General features: G+C 40.3%; 1 protein-coding gene across 1 annotated transcript; it reads left to right on the plus strand.

Annotated features, from left to right (window-relative positions):
* Positions 1-644: 644 nt before the first annotated feature.
* LOC113048340 (uncharacterized) lies at positions 645-11,997 on the plus strand. Its single transcript, XM_026210118.1, has 6 exons — positions 645-677; positions 9,415-9,433; positions 9,532-9,726; positions 9,823-9,985; positions 10,207-10,283; positions 11,647-11,997. Exons 3-6 carry the CDS (start codon positions 9,559-9,561, stop codon positions 11,878-11,880), a joined length of 642 nt encoding a protein of 213 aa, XP_026065903.1. The 5' UTR covers positions 645-677; positions 9,415-9,433; positions 9,532-9,558; the 3' UTR covers positions 11,881-11,997.
* Positions 11,998-17,286: the final 5,289 nt, after the last annotated feature.

Consider the following 17,286-nt stretch of genomic DNA (forward strand, 5'->3'; position numbering starts at 1 on the left):
ATACACATATATAAAAACCTATGCGAGTATGCGCTGAATAGTGTGCACTGTGCAGTTCAGGTGCACGTGAGCGAGAACGAGCGCGGCATTCCTCAAAGAACACCCTAGAAAAACTGGACCGCTGGACGTCAATCAAAACCAGGACGACGACGAACGCGACGAACACCTTTCTAAAAAGAGACAGAAGATACCGAGGTGAGTGTCATAGCGCATACTGCGACAGAAATATACAATTAGCGTTTAGTTACTTGTCAGGGGAAACTTTTCATTGTATTTTGCAAAAGTTTTACCGTGTTTTGTGACATTAATGCTAAGTTTAGTATCAATCTAATGTTAGCTGACAGAGGAGCCTGACCAACAGTGTTGGCTAAGTTAAGTAACTTTAATGTAAGTTAACTGGGGTCGTTCTTTTCTTGACTTTCTCCAGATATAACGTTATAACACTAACATTACCGTTTATCATCTTTTCAAATCACTAATAGTGAAAAGTGCTGGGCTTTATAGCTAGCTGCATCGTTGAAACGTAAGCGTCCATATTCGGATACACGCAGACTGTGTGACAAACGGAGGAATAAAACCAGGATAAATATCGGCCAGGCGTTTACGAGATGGAGAGAGCTGCGCGAAAATCTTGGACTTGACAGAGACTCTGCTCTCGCGAGTGTATTGATAGACAGGTAAGCAAATCAATTATTAGGGCCCGAGCACCGAGGTGCGAGGACCCTCTTGTATCTGCTTTGTTTTTTATTATTAGGGCCCGAGCACCGATGGTGTGAGGACCCTATTGGAATTGCTCCGTTTATTAGGGCCCGAGCACCGATGGTGTGAGGACCCTCTTGGAATTGCTCCGTTTATTATTATTATTATTATTATTATTATTATTATTATTATTATTATTATTCTTCTTCTCCAAAATGAATCGCATTTTTGAGGGCCTAAACATGCTCGAAAAGTCATGAAACTTTGCACACACCTCAGAACTGGCGAAAATTTACGTCTGATATGGGTTTCAGAAGTGGGTGTGGCAAAATGGCTCAACAGCGCCACCTATACACGTTCAACGGTGTGCGCCTCGAGCTACGTTTCATGTACATGTATGAAAATCGGTATACACATGTAACTCTCCAATACCTACAAAAAAGTCTCTTGGAGCAAAATCCGAAACCCAACAGGAAGTCGGTTATTACTAATATTATGAGCAAATTTTGTGTCATTTTTGTCATTTCCATGCGTTGTATTTTAACGAACTCCTCCTAGAGATTCATTCAGATCAACACCAAATTTGGTATGCCTAATCTGAAGGCCTTTGCGATGTTAAATTGCGAAGCTTTTGAGTTTTCGTTAATGGGCGTGTCCGTGGCGGCCTGGCGAATTTCGATGATTCGCCATGAAACAGGAAGTTGCTATAACTCAGACATACAATGACCAATCTGCCCCAAACTTCACATGTTTGATGAGACTCCTGACCTGAACAGATTGACATGCCCATATTCAGTTATAGTTATAGCGCCACCTATTGGCAACAGGAAGTGACATATTTTACACTGCGATGAACTACTCCTAGAAATTTTATGACATCAATGTATTTTTTGTGGTCAGTCTAATCTAAAGGCCTGTGCGATGTTAAGTTGTGAAGATCTTGAGTTTTCGTTAAAAGGCGTGTCCATGGCGCCGTCACGAAGTTCGATGTCTCGCCATGGGAATATAATATGTTATAACTCAGGCATAAAATGTCCGATCTTCCCCAAACTGCACATGTGTTATAAGAGTCCTGGCCTGAACACATCTGAAGGCCAAAATTCCATCAGGTGTGGCAAAATGGCTCGATAGCGCCACCTATACACTTTCAACAGAGTGCGCCTCGAGCTATGTTTCACGTACATGTACAAAAATCGGTATACACATGTAACACACCAATACCTACAAAAAAGTATCTTGGTACGAAATCCGAATCCCAACAGGAAGTCGGTTATTTAGAATTTTCTCTGCAAAATTGGCGTTTTTTTTTGCCATTTTCAGGGGTTGTACTTTAACGAACTCCTCCTAGAGATTTATTCAGATCAACACCAAACCTGGTCAGTGTAATCTTAAGCCCTTTGCGATGTTAAATTGCGAAGATCTTTAGATTTCGTTAAAGGGTGTGACCATGGCGGCCTGACAAATTTCGATGTTTCGCCATGAAAAAGGAAGTTGTTGTAACTCAGACATACAATGTCCAATCTGCCCCAAACTTCACATGTTAGATAAAACTTCTGCCCTTAACAGATCTACATGCCCACATTCAGTTATAGTCATAGCGCCACCTATTGGCAACAGGAAGTGACATGTTTTACGCTGCGACAAACTACTCATATAATTTTTTTGAGATTAACATATATTTTGTGGTCAGTCTAATCTAAAGGCCTGTGCAATGTTAACTTTTGGAGATGTTGAGTTTTTGTTAAAGGGCGTTTCCATGGCGCCATGACAAAATTTGATGTCTTGCCACAGCAAGAGAAGTTGTTGTAACTCAAGCATAAAATGTTCAATCTTCCCCAAACTTCACATGTTTGATAAGAGTCCTGGCCTGAACACATCTGAAGGCCAATATTCCATTATAATGATAGCGCCACCTGCTGGCAACGGTAAGATTGGCACATATATGGGATATACTTTGATATATTCCACTTATATTTAGGACATTAAATGCATATTTCTCAACGTTCACCTTTTTACTAAAGCCACACGATGGCGGTGAGCCCGGGTGCGAGGGCCCGTTCATCGCTGCTTGCAGCTTTAATTATTATTATTATTCCGCTTCTCCAAAATGAATCGCATTTTTGAGGGCCTAAACATGCTCAAAAAGTCACCAAATTTTGCAGACGCCTCCGAACTGGCGAAAATTTACGTCTGATATGGGTTTCAGAAGTGGGCGTGGTAAAATGGCTCGACAGCGCCACCTATGCACATTCAGCGGTGTGCGCCTCGAGCTACCTTTCACGTACATGTATGAAAATCGGTACACACATGTAACACATCAATACCTACAAAAAAGACTCTTGGAGCAAAATTCTAAACCCAACAGGAAGTCGGTTATTTTTAATATTATGAGCAAATTTTGTGTCATTTTTGCCATTTCCATGCGTTGTATTTTAACGAACTCCTCCTAGAGATTTCTTCAAATCAACACCAAATTTGGTATGCCTAATCTAAAGGCCTTTGCGATGTTAAATTGCGAAGATTTTGAGTTTTCGTTGAAGGGCGTGTCCGTGGCGGCCTGGCGAATTTCGATGACTCGCCATGAAAAATGAAGTTGCTATAACTCAGACATACAATGTCCAATCTGCCCCAAACTTCACATGGTTGATAAGACTCTGGAACAGAATAGATTGACATGCCCATATGCAGTTATAGTCATAGCGCCACCTATTGGCAACAGGAAGTGTCATATTTTATGCTGCGAAGAACTACTCCTAGAAATTTTATGACATCAATGTCTTTTTTGTGGTCAGTCTAATCTAAAGGCCTGTGCGATGTTAAGTTGTGAAGATCTTGAGTTTTCGTTAAAAGGCGTGTCCATGGCGCCGTCACGAAGTTCGATGTCTCGCCATGGGAATAAAAGATGTTATAACTCAGGCATAAAATGTCCGATCTTCCCCAAACTGCACATGTGTGATTGGAGTCCTGGCCTGAACGCATCTGAAGGCCAAAATTCCATGAGGTGTGGCAAAATGGCTCGATAGCGCCACCTATACACTTTCAACAGAGTGCGCCTCGAGCTATGTTTCACGTACATGTACAAAAATCGGTATACACATGTAACACAGCAATACCTACAAAAAAGTCTCTTGGCACGAAATCCGAATCCCAACAGGAAGTCGGTTATTTAGAATTTTCTCTGCAAAATTGGTGTTGTTTTTGCCATTTTCAGGGGTTGTACTTTAACGAACTCCTCCTAGAGATTTATTCAGATCAACAACAAACTTGGTCAGTGTAATCTTAAGCCCTTTGCGATGTTAAATTGCGAAGATCTTTAGATTTCGTTAAAGGGCGTGTCCATGGCGGCCTGACAAATTTCGATGTTTCGCCATGAAAAAGGAAGTTGCTGTAACTCAGACATACAATGTCCAATCTGCCCCAAACTTCACGTTAGATAAAACTTCCGCCCTTAACAGATCTACATGCCCACATTCAGTTATAGTCATAGCGCCACCTATTGGCAACAGGAAGTGACATGTTTTACGCTGCGACAAACTACTCCTATACTTTTTTTGAGATTAACATATATTTTGTGGTCAGTCTAATCTAAAGGCCTGTGCAATGTTAACTTTTGGAGATCTTGAGTTTTTGTTAAAGGGCGTTTCCATGGCGCCATGACAAAATTTGATGTCTTTCCACAGCAAGAGAAGTTGTTGTAACTCAAGCATAAAATGTTAAATCTTCCCCAAACTTCAAATGTTTGATAAGAGTCCTGGCCTGAACACATCTGAAGGCCAATATTCCATTATAATGATAGCGCCACCTGCTGGCAACACAAAGATTGGCACATATATGGGATATACTTTGATATATTCCACTTATATTTAGGACATTAAATGCATATTTCTCAACGTTCACCTTTTTACTAAAGCAACACGATGGCGGTGAGCCCGGGTGCGAGGGCCCGTTCATCGCTGCTTGCAGCTTTAATTATTAGGGCCCGAGCACCGATGGTGTGAGGACCCTCTTGGAATTGCTCCGTTTATTATTATTATTATTATTATTATTCTTCTTCTCTAAGATGAATCGCATTTTTGAGGGCCTAAACATGCTCGAAAAGTCATGAATCTTTGCACACACCTCAGAACTGGCGAAAATTTACGTCTGATATGGGTTTCAGAAGTGGGTGTGGCAAAATGGCTCAACAGCGCCACCTATACACGTTCAACGGTGTGCGCCTCGAGCTACGTTTCATGTACATGTATGAAAATCGGTATACACATGTAACTCTCCAATACCTACAAAAAAGTCTCTTGGAGCAAAATCCGAAACCCAACAGGAAGTCGGTTATTTCTAATATTATGAGCAAATTTTGTGTCATTTTTGTCAATTCCATGCGTTGTATTTTAACGAACTCCTCCTAGAGATTAATTCAGATCAACACCAAATTTGGTATGCCTAATCTAAAGGCCTTTGCGATGTTAAATTGCGAAGCTTTTGAGTTTTCGTTGAAGGGCCTGTGTGTGGCGGCCTGGCGAATTTCGATGATTCGCCATGAAACAGGAAGTTGCTATAACTCAGACATACAATGACCAATCTGCCCCAAACTTCAAATGTTTGATGAGACTCCTGTCCTGAACGGTTTGACATGACCATATTCAGTTATAGTCATAGCGCCACCTATTGGCAACAGGAAGTGACATATTTTACGCTGCGACAAACTACTCCTAGAAATTTTTGACATCAATGTCTTTTTTGTCGTCAGTCTAATCTAAAGGCCTGTACGATGTTAAATTGAGAAGATCTTGAGTTTTCGTTAAAGGGCGTGTCCATGGCGCCATGTCAAAGTTCGATGTCTCGCCATGGGAGTAGAAGTTGTTGTAACTCAGTCATAAAATATCAGATCTTGCCCAAACTTCAAATGTTTGATAAGAGTACTGACCTGAACACATCTGGAGGCTAATATTCCATTGGGTGTGGCAAAATGGCTCGATAGCGCCACCTATACATTTTCAATGGAGTGCGCCTCGAGCTACATGTCATATACATGTACGAAAATCGGTAAACATATGTAACACACCAATAGCTACAAAAAAGTCTCTTGGTACGAAACCCGAATCCCAACAGGAAGTCGGTTATTTTTAATTTTCCCTGCAAAATTGGTGTTGTTTTTGTCATTTTCAGGGGTTGTATTTTAACGAACTCCTCCTAGAGATTTATTCAGATCAACACCAAACTTGGTCAATGTAATCTAAAGCCCTTTGCCATGTTAAATTGCGAAGGAATTGAGGTTTCGTTAAAGGGCGTGTCCATGGCGGCCTGACAAATTTCGATGATTCGCCATGAAAAATGATGGTGCTATAACTCACACATACAATGTCCAATCCGCCCCAAACTTCACATTTTTGATAAGACTCTACACCTGAACAGATCTACATGCCAATATTCAGTTATAGTCATAGCGCCACCTATTGGCAACTGGAAGTGACATATTTTACACTGTGACAAACTACTCCTAGAAATTTTATGACATCAATGTCTTTTTTGTGTTCAGTCTAATCTAAAGACCTGTGTGATGTTTAGTTGTGAAGATCTTGAGTTTTTGTTAAAAGGCATGTCCATGTCGCCATGACGAAGTTCGATGTCTCGCCATGGGAATAAAAGATGTTATAACTCAGGCATAAAATGTCCGATCTTGCCCAAACTTCACATGTGTGATAAGGGTCCTGGCTTGAACACATCTGAAGGCCAATATTCCATTATAACGATAGCGCCACCTGCTGGCAAAAGGAAGATTGGCACACATATGGAATAAACTTTGATATATTGCACTTATATTTATGAGTTTAAATGCATATTTCTCAACGTTCACCTTTTTACTAAAGCCACACGATGGCGGTGAGCCCGGGTGCGAGGGCCCGTTCATCGCTGCTTGCAGCTTTAATTATTCTTCTTCTTCTTCTTCTTCTTCTCCCGAATGAATCGCATTTTTGAGGGCTTTAACATGCTCAAAAAGTCATGAAACTTTGCACACGCGTCAAACCTGGTGAAAATTTTCGTCTGATATAGGATTCAGAAGAGGGTGTGGCAAAATGGCTCGACAGCGCCACCTATACCAAGAAAATCAACAGCCTTCCAGCTATGTTTCACGTACATGCACGAAAATTGGCACACATATGTAACACACCAATACCTACAAAAAAGACTCTTGGAGCGAAATTCTAAACCCAACAGGAAGTCGGTTATTTTTAATATTATGAGCATATTTTGTGTAATTTTGGTCATTTCCATGTGTTGTATTTTAACGAACTCCTCCTAGAGAGTTCTTCAAATCAACACCAAATTTGGTATGCCTAATCTAAAGGCCTTTGCGATGTTAAATTGCGAAGATCTTGAGTTTTCGTTGAAGGGCGTGTCCGTGGCGGCCTGGCGAATTTCGATGATTCGCCATGAAAAATGAAGTTGCTATAACTCAGACATACAATGTCCAATCTGCCCCAAACTTCACATGTTTGATGAGACTCCAAACCTGAACACATTGACATGCCCATATTCAGTTATAGTCATAGCGCCACCTATTGGCAACAGGAAGTGACATATTTTACGCTGCGACGAACTACTCCTAGAAATTTTATGACATCAAGGTCTTTTTTGTGGTCAGTCTAATCTAAAGGCCTGTGCGATGTTCAATTGTGAAGATCTTGATTTTTCGTTAAAAGGCTTGTTCATGGCGCCGCGACGAAGTTCGATGTCTCGCCATGGGAATAAAAGATGTTATAACTCAGGCATAAAATGTCCGATCTTCCCCAAACTTCACATGTGTGATAAGAGTCCTGGCCTGAACAGATCTGCAGGCCAATATTCCAGCGGGTGTGGCAGAATGGCTCTATAGCGCCACCTATACACATTCAACGGAGTGCGCCTCGAGCTATGTTTCACGTACATGTACAAAAATTGGTACACACATGTAACACTCCAATACCTACAAAAAAGTCTCTTGGTACGAAATCCGGATCCCAACAGGAAGTCGGTTATTTTGAATTTTCCATACAAAATTGGTGTTGTTCTTGCCATTTTTTAGGGGTTGTACTTTAACGAACTCCTCCTAGAGATTTATTCAGATCAACACCAAACTTGGTCAGTGTAATCTAAAGCCATTTGCGATGTTAAATTGCGTAGGACTTGAGGTTTCGTTAAAGGGCGTGTCCATGGCGGCCTGACAAATTTCGATGTTTCGCCATGAAAAAGGAAGTTGCTGTAACTCAGACATACAATGTCCAATCTGCCCCAAACTTCACATGTTGGATGAGACTCTTGACCTGAACAGATCTACATGCCCATATTCAGTTATAGTCATAGCGCCACCTATTGGCAACAGGAAGTGACATATTTTACACTGCGACAAACTACTCCTAGAGATTTTATGACATCAATGTCTTTTTTGTGGTCAGTCTAATCTGAAGGACTGTGCAATGTTAGCTTGTGGAGATCTTGAGTTTTTGTTAAAGGGCGTGTCCATGGCGCCATGACGAAGTTCGATGTCTCGCCATGGGAATAAAAGATGTTATAACTCAGGCATAAAATGTCCGATCTTGCCCAAACTTCACATGTGTGATAAGGGTCCTGGCTTGAACACATCTGAAGGCCATTATTCCATTATAACGATAGCGCCACCTGCTGGCAACAGGAAGATTGGCACACATATGGAATAAACTTTGATATATTGCACTTATATTTATGAGTTTAAATGCATATTTCTCAACGTTCACCTTTTTACTAAAGCCACACGATGGCGGTGAGCCCGGGTGCGAGGGCCCGTTCATCGCTGCTTGCAGCTTTAATTTATTTTGTTATTGTACAAGTAACGTGTAAAGATGGTCCAGGTCTCATCTGGATTTGATCATTCCAGTGAGGATGTATCTGTGTTTCCCTGCAACACATGCAACTGTCAATAATAGCACTTATAAACAAAGTTATATTGCTCTTTGTACTAAGGTAAGGATTTTATCACGTGTGGTGACCGAGATTATGGCAGTACAATTAAATACAATCGGATATGTGTTGTTAAAAATATATTTAGTCATTACTTGCAAATGTTCGTTCAAATTTACTTTTAGAACGATTGGTTTGAGCACGTTAAACAACACGCCATTAACTATAAACACGTAACACTGCACAACTCCTTGTTAGTGCGTCCGCCTCCCATGCCGAAGACCGGGGTTCGAGCCCCACTCGGAGCGAGTGCGAGGAGCATCAGAGAGGACCCGGGAGAGAGGGGTATTACATAAAATAATACGATCAGATATACAGGTAATAGAAAAACGAATAAATTACCTCATCTGTGATCATGATTCGTTTATCCAATTTAGATACATTGCTATGGTGAAAACGCATTAAAAACGACATCTCCCATCGTCACCTGCTTCATAGCGTCATCAAGCCTCGCCTTTGTTATTGTTGGAAATGCGCCCTCTTGTGGTCAATTACAAAAAACGCATATTGCAGCTTTAAGTTAGTTCACCTCAATATGAAAATGTCCTGATAATTTATCCATAGCCATGTCTTTATTTCTTCAGTGGTAAACAAATATTTTTTTTTGAGGGATACACATTCAGACTTTAATGGCAACCAACTACCCCAATGTTCAAATAAGGTTCAAATGTCCGTGTCAAATCATAAAATACTGTCAACATGTGTTGTAATTTGTTTGTTTTGTTATTTTCTCTCTTTCTTCAGGTTATGACAGACTTCACAGGTTTGACTGACCATTAGTCCTTTTTTCCTCATATTTTTAAAGTTGCTGGTCCCAATGTTGTAGTTTGAGAGTTTGTTACAATTTAACTATCCCAATAGGTTGATGCAGGAGAAGATGAACGAAGCATGAGGGAACATCTCCGAGCAATAAAGGAGGAAACAGAGATGCTTAGACCAAACGTAGAGCTTAAAGAAAGGAGGGCACTGATGAAAATCTACCAGAGAAATTTTGTGTCTAACCACAGCACGGAGGAGATTATCTCTGAGTTTCCATGTTTCAGACTGGCCAAAATGGTAAGTACAGTAGTGTATAATTGCCTCCTTAGTTATGACTTATGACTAACGAGTTATGACTATGTCTTTTCAACTTTGCCTTCATCTTAACATAAGCTCCTTTGGGATATGAGAGACCATACCATCGTTGATGTGGACCAACATATTATCTCTCAACTCTCATTAATGGCACCTAAAGTCCTTCAAGTTTCACAGAGTCCCCTGATGGAGAAGTTCAGGTGTGTGGTTGATGACTGTGAAGATGACAGACTGACAAAAGGTAATTAAATCTGCACTGCTTAGATTTTCTGTGTATCACTGACTGACACCCATATCTGCCTGAGATCATACATTCCTGCATGTATCTTGTGTAATAATAAAGACTAGTTTATTAAAGATAGTAATAATTACTGTCTTAGTAATTAATTGAAAAACAAAGAAAACTTATTAGATAAAAACATCCACCATGTTATGTTAACCTAATTCTTGTTTTGTTTAAAGGACTACAGTTGGAAGCAGCTGTTCTGCTCTTGCCTGCACTGTTTAAGGAGCTCCCGGGGTTGCTGTTTGAAGTTGAGGTGAGCCATGAACAGTTGACTGAGTGTGAAGCAAGACTAATTAAAGGGTTAGTTCATCGAAAATTCAAAATTAAGTCAGTAATAACTCACCCTCATGTCGCTCCAGTGAGACCTCCATTTATCTTCAGAACACAGTTTAAGATATTTTAGATTTAGTCTGAGAGCTCTCAGTCCCTCCATTGAAGCTGTGTGTACGGTCTACTGTCCATGTCCAGAAAGGTAAGAAAAACATCATCAAAGTAGTCCATGTGACATCAGAGGGTCAGGTAGAATATTCTGAAGCCTGGAAAATACATTTTGGTCCAAAAATAGCAAAAACTAAGACTTTATTCAGCATTGTCTTCTCTTCTGTGTCTGTTGTGAGAGAGTTCAAAACAAAGCAGTTTGTGATATCCGGTTCATGAACGAATCATTTGATGTAACCGGATCTTTTTGAACCAGTTCACCAAATTGAACTGAATTGTTTTAAACGGTTCGCATCTCTAATACTGATTAATCCACAAATGACTTAAGCTGTTAACTTTTTTAATGTGTCTGACACTCCCTCTGAGTTCAAACAAACCAATATCCCGGAGTAATTCATTTACTCAAACAGTACACTGACTGAACTGCTGTGAAGAGAGAACTGAAGATGAACACAGAGCCGAGCCAGATAATGAACAACAGACTGACTCGTTCACGAGTCAAGAACCGTTTCTGTCAGATGCGTCCGATTCGTGAACCGAGGAGCTGATGATACTGCGCATGTGTGATTCAGTGTGAAGCAGACCGACACACAAAAGTTAACAGCTTAAGTCATTTGTGGATTAATGCTAATTGGAGACGCAAACCATTTCAAACTATTCAGTTCGATTTGGTGAACTGGTTTAAGAAGATCCGGTTACATGGAGTGATTCGTTCGCGAACTGGATATCACAAACTGCTTTGTTTTGAACTCTCTCACAACAGACATGTAAGAGAAGACAATGAATAGTTTTTGCTATTTTTGGACCAAAATGTATTTTCGATGCTTCAAAATATTCTAACTGACCCTCTGATGTCACATGGACTACTTTGATGATGTGTTTCTTACCTTTCTGGACATGGACAGTAGACGTACACACAGCTTCAATGGAGGGACTGAGAGCTCTCGGACTAAATCTAAAATATCTTAAACTGTGTTCTGAAGATAAACAGAAGTCTCACCGGTTTGGAACGACTCGAGGGCGAGTTATTTATGACATCATTTTGATTATTGGGTGAACTAACCCTTTCAATTCACAGTAAAACAGCTTCAGTGTGCTTATGGTTTTATTCAACTTTTTAAGGTTTCCCTTCCAAATAAATGTGAAAATGGTTAATGCTATTATCCCTTCTTCCCCAGGGTCATGCTCAGACCTGCCCTCCTGACACACCAACACCTAAAATGGTGCTCAAAGGCTGCAGGGAGGGTCATCCCATGCAATACGATCACATCTCGATGACACTGGGCCTTATCCTTTGTATATATTTTCTGTTTGGGATCCAATATCCTAAAGGACTGAAAAAGACACTGACCTTCCTGGAGTGTGTTGTTTTAAAAATGAAGGATGCAGCACGGACTTCCTGTCACAATTAAAAGAGTGTAAAATTCAATCTGTGCATAGAGACACACACTCTCTCTCTCTCTCTCTCTCTCTTTTTCTCTTTCTGGGGCCTATTCCAATTTATATATTTTTTCCTTCTATTTTTTTCTAACTCCTTTAGCCAGTGTTGTTAATGTTATAAAGCACTGATTATATTTGAAACTAAAAGAAATGAATTAAACTATATTAAAAGTGTAATGTATTTTGTTTATCAGTAAGCTTTTAGTACAGGATTTTGAATCTTTCAATCCACGATTTGGTATAAAAGCGTCATTTAGAAGCATATTGACTCAAACATTGTAGTATATGGCATGATAATGGCCTACTACCTAAAAAAAAGGTTCTGTAAAGCAGCATTTGACAAATGTGCTGTGAAGCTTAAGTGCCAATAATGCCAAAAGAGGTTCCCCTATAACGAGCAAAAGAACCACTCTTGAGCACCATTTTTATTGAAGAAATTGTAAACAATCAAGGTGCTTTATGGCACCTCTTCTGGTTCTACATAGCACAATTTGACCCCTCGACCAGGAGGAAAAGTCCATTGGCCCTACGACCTCCTTTAGTGGTCTAAGGGTAAAAAAGGGATGTGCAACCACCAAACTGGTACACTTTTTTTAATTGGAAGTGGGACGTCCCCCGTTTGGAGACTCTGGGTCATAGGGCCCTGAAATTTGAGATTCTGGAGATCCAGGAGCTCGCAAGGGTCCAATCGAGGTGAATTCTGCATATTAGTTTCTGAGGGACCCCCTTGACCAGGCGGAAAATTCTGGTTGCCCTACAACCTTAATTAGTGGTCAAAAAAGAGAGCATATGTCCACCAAAATGGTACGCGTTTAAATTGGAGGTATTCTCTCTCTCATTTCCCTGAAGCACAAAGTCATAGGACCTTGAAAAGAAATACCCGTCTGGCACCCTGAAATCACTCGAAAGGCTCTGATCATGTAAGAATCTGAGAGGGCTGAGGGAGAAATGTTGTCCTTCGCCCTAGGGCCCCATGCCTTCAGCTGCTATCTCGGGAAGGCCCCAGGAGCCACCGAGTACAGTGGACATGCTTTCAATGACAATATTGCACGTACTTACGTGTCCACAGGAGCAGTATGAAGGGAGTGCAGAATAATTGGCAACTGGGATGTTTTCACATAAAAAAGTATGATACACGATAAAAATATAGACATGACACGAAACTCTGCTGGAGTGTTTCTGGAAGGGCCACCGTGGGGACTTCCTCATCAAGTGGCCAATCCCCCCTAACTAATCAACCCGGAGAAGTCTGAATCTCAACAGTACGCGATGTAGTCTGAGGACGAATCAGTAAGTCAGTGGTGATTACACGTGGTCATGCGCGTAATTTGCGGGGGGTTACGGGGGTCATGACCCCCCCAAAAATCAGATCCAATTAATATAACCCCCTCAATATCATAACATCATTCAGATTAAAATAATATGAAATATTCAGAATGAATACTTTTGTTCGTTTTCTCATTTGCCAGCAAGAAAGATAGTATTATATTTTAAATAATCTGTAATGTACCCCCCTGTAATGTATGTAGCTGTTAAGTTAGCTCAGCGTTTCTCAAAGTGTGGGGAGTAGATACATGACAAACAGGTTTTGTGCCCATCTTTTTAATTCATTTATTTATTGACCATACACTCAAAACAAAACAAAGACACGTTTAAATGTAAGCCTTACTTAACCTTTTCACACGTAAGTTTAAAAGTTTTTCAAGGCGAACGTTATTGATCGTAGTATCACTTTATGGTTTGTAAAACCATATATTTGTTATCTATAGCAGGATATATCTGATATTCCGATTGTCAAATACGTGCAAGTGGATGTGTTTTGTTGTTCAAACACCTTCAGTTGAGCTGCATTCGCAACGTATTTTAGGTATCTATTTTATTAAAATACCTAAAAAAATACATAACGTTGAATTATTATTAGGAATTTACCACCTCCGGTTCAATTTGAGATGATCATAATATGTATGTATGTATGTATATACATATATATATATATATATATATATATATATATATATATATATATATATATATAGACCACACTTGTATTCTCTCAGTTTCTGGATTTGATGTTATCAGAGGCTAAATGCAAACATTATTATTATTATTTTTTATCTAATTTTGTGTCTTATTTCATGCAAAGTTATAATATAATTGCACTTTCATTTTCTCTGTTTGAAAGTTTTTAATGCTGTTATATGTTAAGTGTTTAAAATGTGGGTGGGGGGTTGCATAACTAAATTATGCAAATTAGCATGTTACCTTTTACACAAGAAAAATTATTCATATGCCGCGAGTTTAACCCCCCCAATGGTAAATGGTAAATGGTAAATGGACTGCATTTATATAGCGCTTTCAACAGACCACATGGCCATCCAAAGCGCTTTACAATTTGCCTCACATTCACCCATTCACACACACATTCACACACCGACGGCGGTGTCTGCCATTCAAGGCACATCCAGCTCGTCGAGAGCAGCTGGGGTTAGGTGTCTTGCTCAAGGACACCTCGACACTTGGTCAGGTGGAGCCGGGGATTGAACCACCAACCTTCCGGTTTGTAGACAACCTACATGAACCACTGAGCCACTGCCGCCCCTAGACCCAAAGTTACGCCCTTGCACGTGGTGATGTTACTGTGGCATCTGTAACCTGTGTGGCAGTAGTGACAGGTAAGCGTGATACTTGTGGTAGTGAAACTGTGGTGTAAGCTGCCTGTGTGGTGTTAGCTACACCACTGGTGGATGCGTGTCCGCCCCGTGTCACTACCTCCGCGTAGGTCGGTGCACATGCATTCTCAGTTCTGAGTGTAACCGAAGAGTGTGGCATTTCTGCCGTAATAAGAGCTTCTGCCTGCTCAGTTGACTCTGGAAGGATTTGACTGTGAAAATTTCTATTAGCCCAGCCGGCAGCTATCTCAGATGCCTTTGGCCAATCATGGTGGCTGTTCTGTGTACGGACATTCTGTAGAGCTTCATCAATCAGAGTTTCGTAGTGTTGTTCTAGAATGAGTTGTGTGGTAAATTGCCCTCAAGCATTGTTCTAACCTGCTCCCCAGGGAACGCTGGTCTGACCGTGTTTGTGAGCAGCCGCGTGAGTCGCTGGAAAGTGATTGGTTGGTTGTCGGTCACTTTAGTTGTTACCTTACTCAAATGATGTACCAATCTGATGATGTCATAAAAAGATTTAATCGTATTTTTTAGTGCCGGTTGGGCTGGTATGTACTCATTGTGCGTGAACCTTTGAGGCCTTTCCTCAGTTCTCTCATTTTCTCGAGGAAAGCATGAAATTCTATTAGCTTCCGGCTAATCTGCGGCCTATTATGCATCAAACTAAGATTGATGTAAAGACACCAAGCACTGCCATCAAGACAGCACTTTTAAACATTCGCTCACTAAAAAATAAATTATTTCTAATCAATGACTTTATAACCACAAACAATCTGGATTTTATGTTTCTAAATGAAACATGGCTAGAAGACAGCTGCAGTGCAACAGTCCTAAATGAAGCAGCCCCTCCTAACTTCACTTACATGAGTGTTTGCAGGACTGTTAGGAGAGGTGGGGGTGTAGCTGCTCTATTTAAAGATGTCTATCATTGCAAGCAAGTGTCATTTGGTCAGTATTTGTCTTTTGAATATCTAGGGATTGTGCTGAAAGGTGCTCCACGCATTCTGTTTATTATTATTTACAGGCCTCCAAAATACTCTCCAGCCTTTGTTGAAGAGGTCACAGAAATGTTATCAATAATTTCCTCAGAGTTTGACAGTTTTGAAAACAAAACTACAAAAGAAATGATAACGGTTCTAAACACTTTTGACCTGATTCAGCATGTGCATGGACCCACACACAAAGGTGGACACACTCTGGATCTAATCATCAGTAGGGGTCTAAACATTTCATCCATTGTTATTAAGGACATAGCACTATCTGATCACTTCTGTATTTTCTTTGATATATTGATCTCTGCTACCACTGAATCTAGATCTGTCTCTGTCAGAAGGAGATGTATAAACGAGAACACAAGTGTACTATTTACGGAGGCTATATCTTTAACACCAAGCATTTCTGCAGACTCTGTTGATATTCTCCTTGATTCCTTCAACTCAAAAGTTAAGAATGTTATTGATGATATTGCACCAATAATAGTCAGTAAGAAAACAAACAGACAGAAATCAGTTTGGAGAAGATCAACAGCAGTTCAGACTATGAAAAGACAATGCAGAAAAGCCGAGCGGATGTGGAGGAAGACGAAACTTGAAATTCACTATAGCATCTATAAAGACATCCTTCATGCTTTTAATGTGAAACTAGCCACAGCTAGACAGAACTTCTTCTCAAACCTTATAAACAGTAACTTAAATAACACTCATACTCTTTTTGCCACTGTAGAGAGACTGACAAACCCCCCAAGTCAGATTCCCAGTGAAATGCTATCAGACAGCAAATGCAATGAGTTTGCTTCCTTCTTTTGAGAAGATCATCAACATCAGGAAGGCGATTAGTACATCCTCAAGTAATGCAGAGGTCAGACAGATTCGGCCAAAATATCAAAAAGATACTATATCTATTTTTGAAACAATTGATAGCAAAATTCTGGAAGACATAGTGCAGCACCTAAAATCATCAACCTGTTGTCTTGACACACTTCCCACATCTTTTTTCAAAAGTGTGCTTGACTGCTTAAAAGCAGATCTCTTAGAAGTGGTGAATGCCTCACTTTTCTGGGACATTTCCAAACTCCCTAAAAACTGCAGTTGTAAAGCCCCTCCTGAAAAAGACAAATCTTGATAACACAATTTTGAGAAATTTTAAACCAATATCTAATCTTCCTTTTATAGGCAAAATTATAGAAAAGGTAGTTTTTAATCAGCTGAACAAATACTTAAACTCAAATGGATACCTGGACAATTTTCAATCTGGTTTCCGACCGCATCACAGCACAGAGACAGCACTCATTAAGATAATAAATGATATTCGCTTAAATTGTGACTCTGGCAAAATATGGGTGCTGGTATTGCTAGATCTCAGTGCTGCGTTTGACACTGTCGATCATAACATACTACTAGAGAGACTGGAAAACTGGGTTGGGCTTTCTGGGATGGATCTCAAATGGTTCAAATCATACTTAGAAGGGAGAGGCTATTATGTGAGTATAGGAGAGCATAAGTCTAAGTGGACATCCATGACATGTGGAGTCCCTCAAGGGTCAATTCTAGCACCGCTCTTGTTTAGCCTGTATATGCTTCCACTGAGTCAAATAATGAGAAAGAACCAAATTGCCTATCACAGCTATGCTGATGATACCCAGATGTACCTAGCCTTATCTCCAAATGACTACAGCCCCATTGACTCCCTCTGCCAATGCATTGAAGAAAT

This window comes from Carassius auratus, chromosome 29, assembly GCF_003368295.1.
Source record: "Carassius auratus strain Wakin chromosome 29, ASM336829v1, whole genome shotgun sequence".
NCBI lineage: Eukaryota > Metazoa > Chordata > Actinopteri > Cypriniformes > Cyprinidae > Carassius > Carassius auratus.

Coding starts and splice junctions, on each gene's coding strand:
- LOC113048340 (XM_026210118.1), top strand. CDS start 9,559: ATGAGGGAACATCTCCGAGCAATAAAGGAGGAAACAGAGATGCTTAGA. Junction 9,986..10,206: donor AGATGACAGACTGACAAAAG/GTAATTAAATCT, acceptor TTTTGTTTAAAG/GACTACAGTTGGAAGCAGCT. Junction 10,284..11,646: donor GGTTGCTGTTTGAAGTTGAG/GTGAGCCATGAA, acceptor CTTCTTCCCCAG/GGTCATGCTCAGACCTGCCC.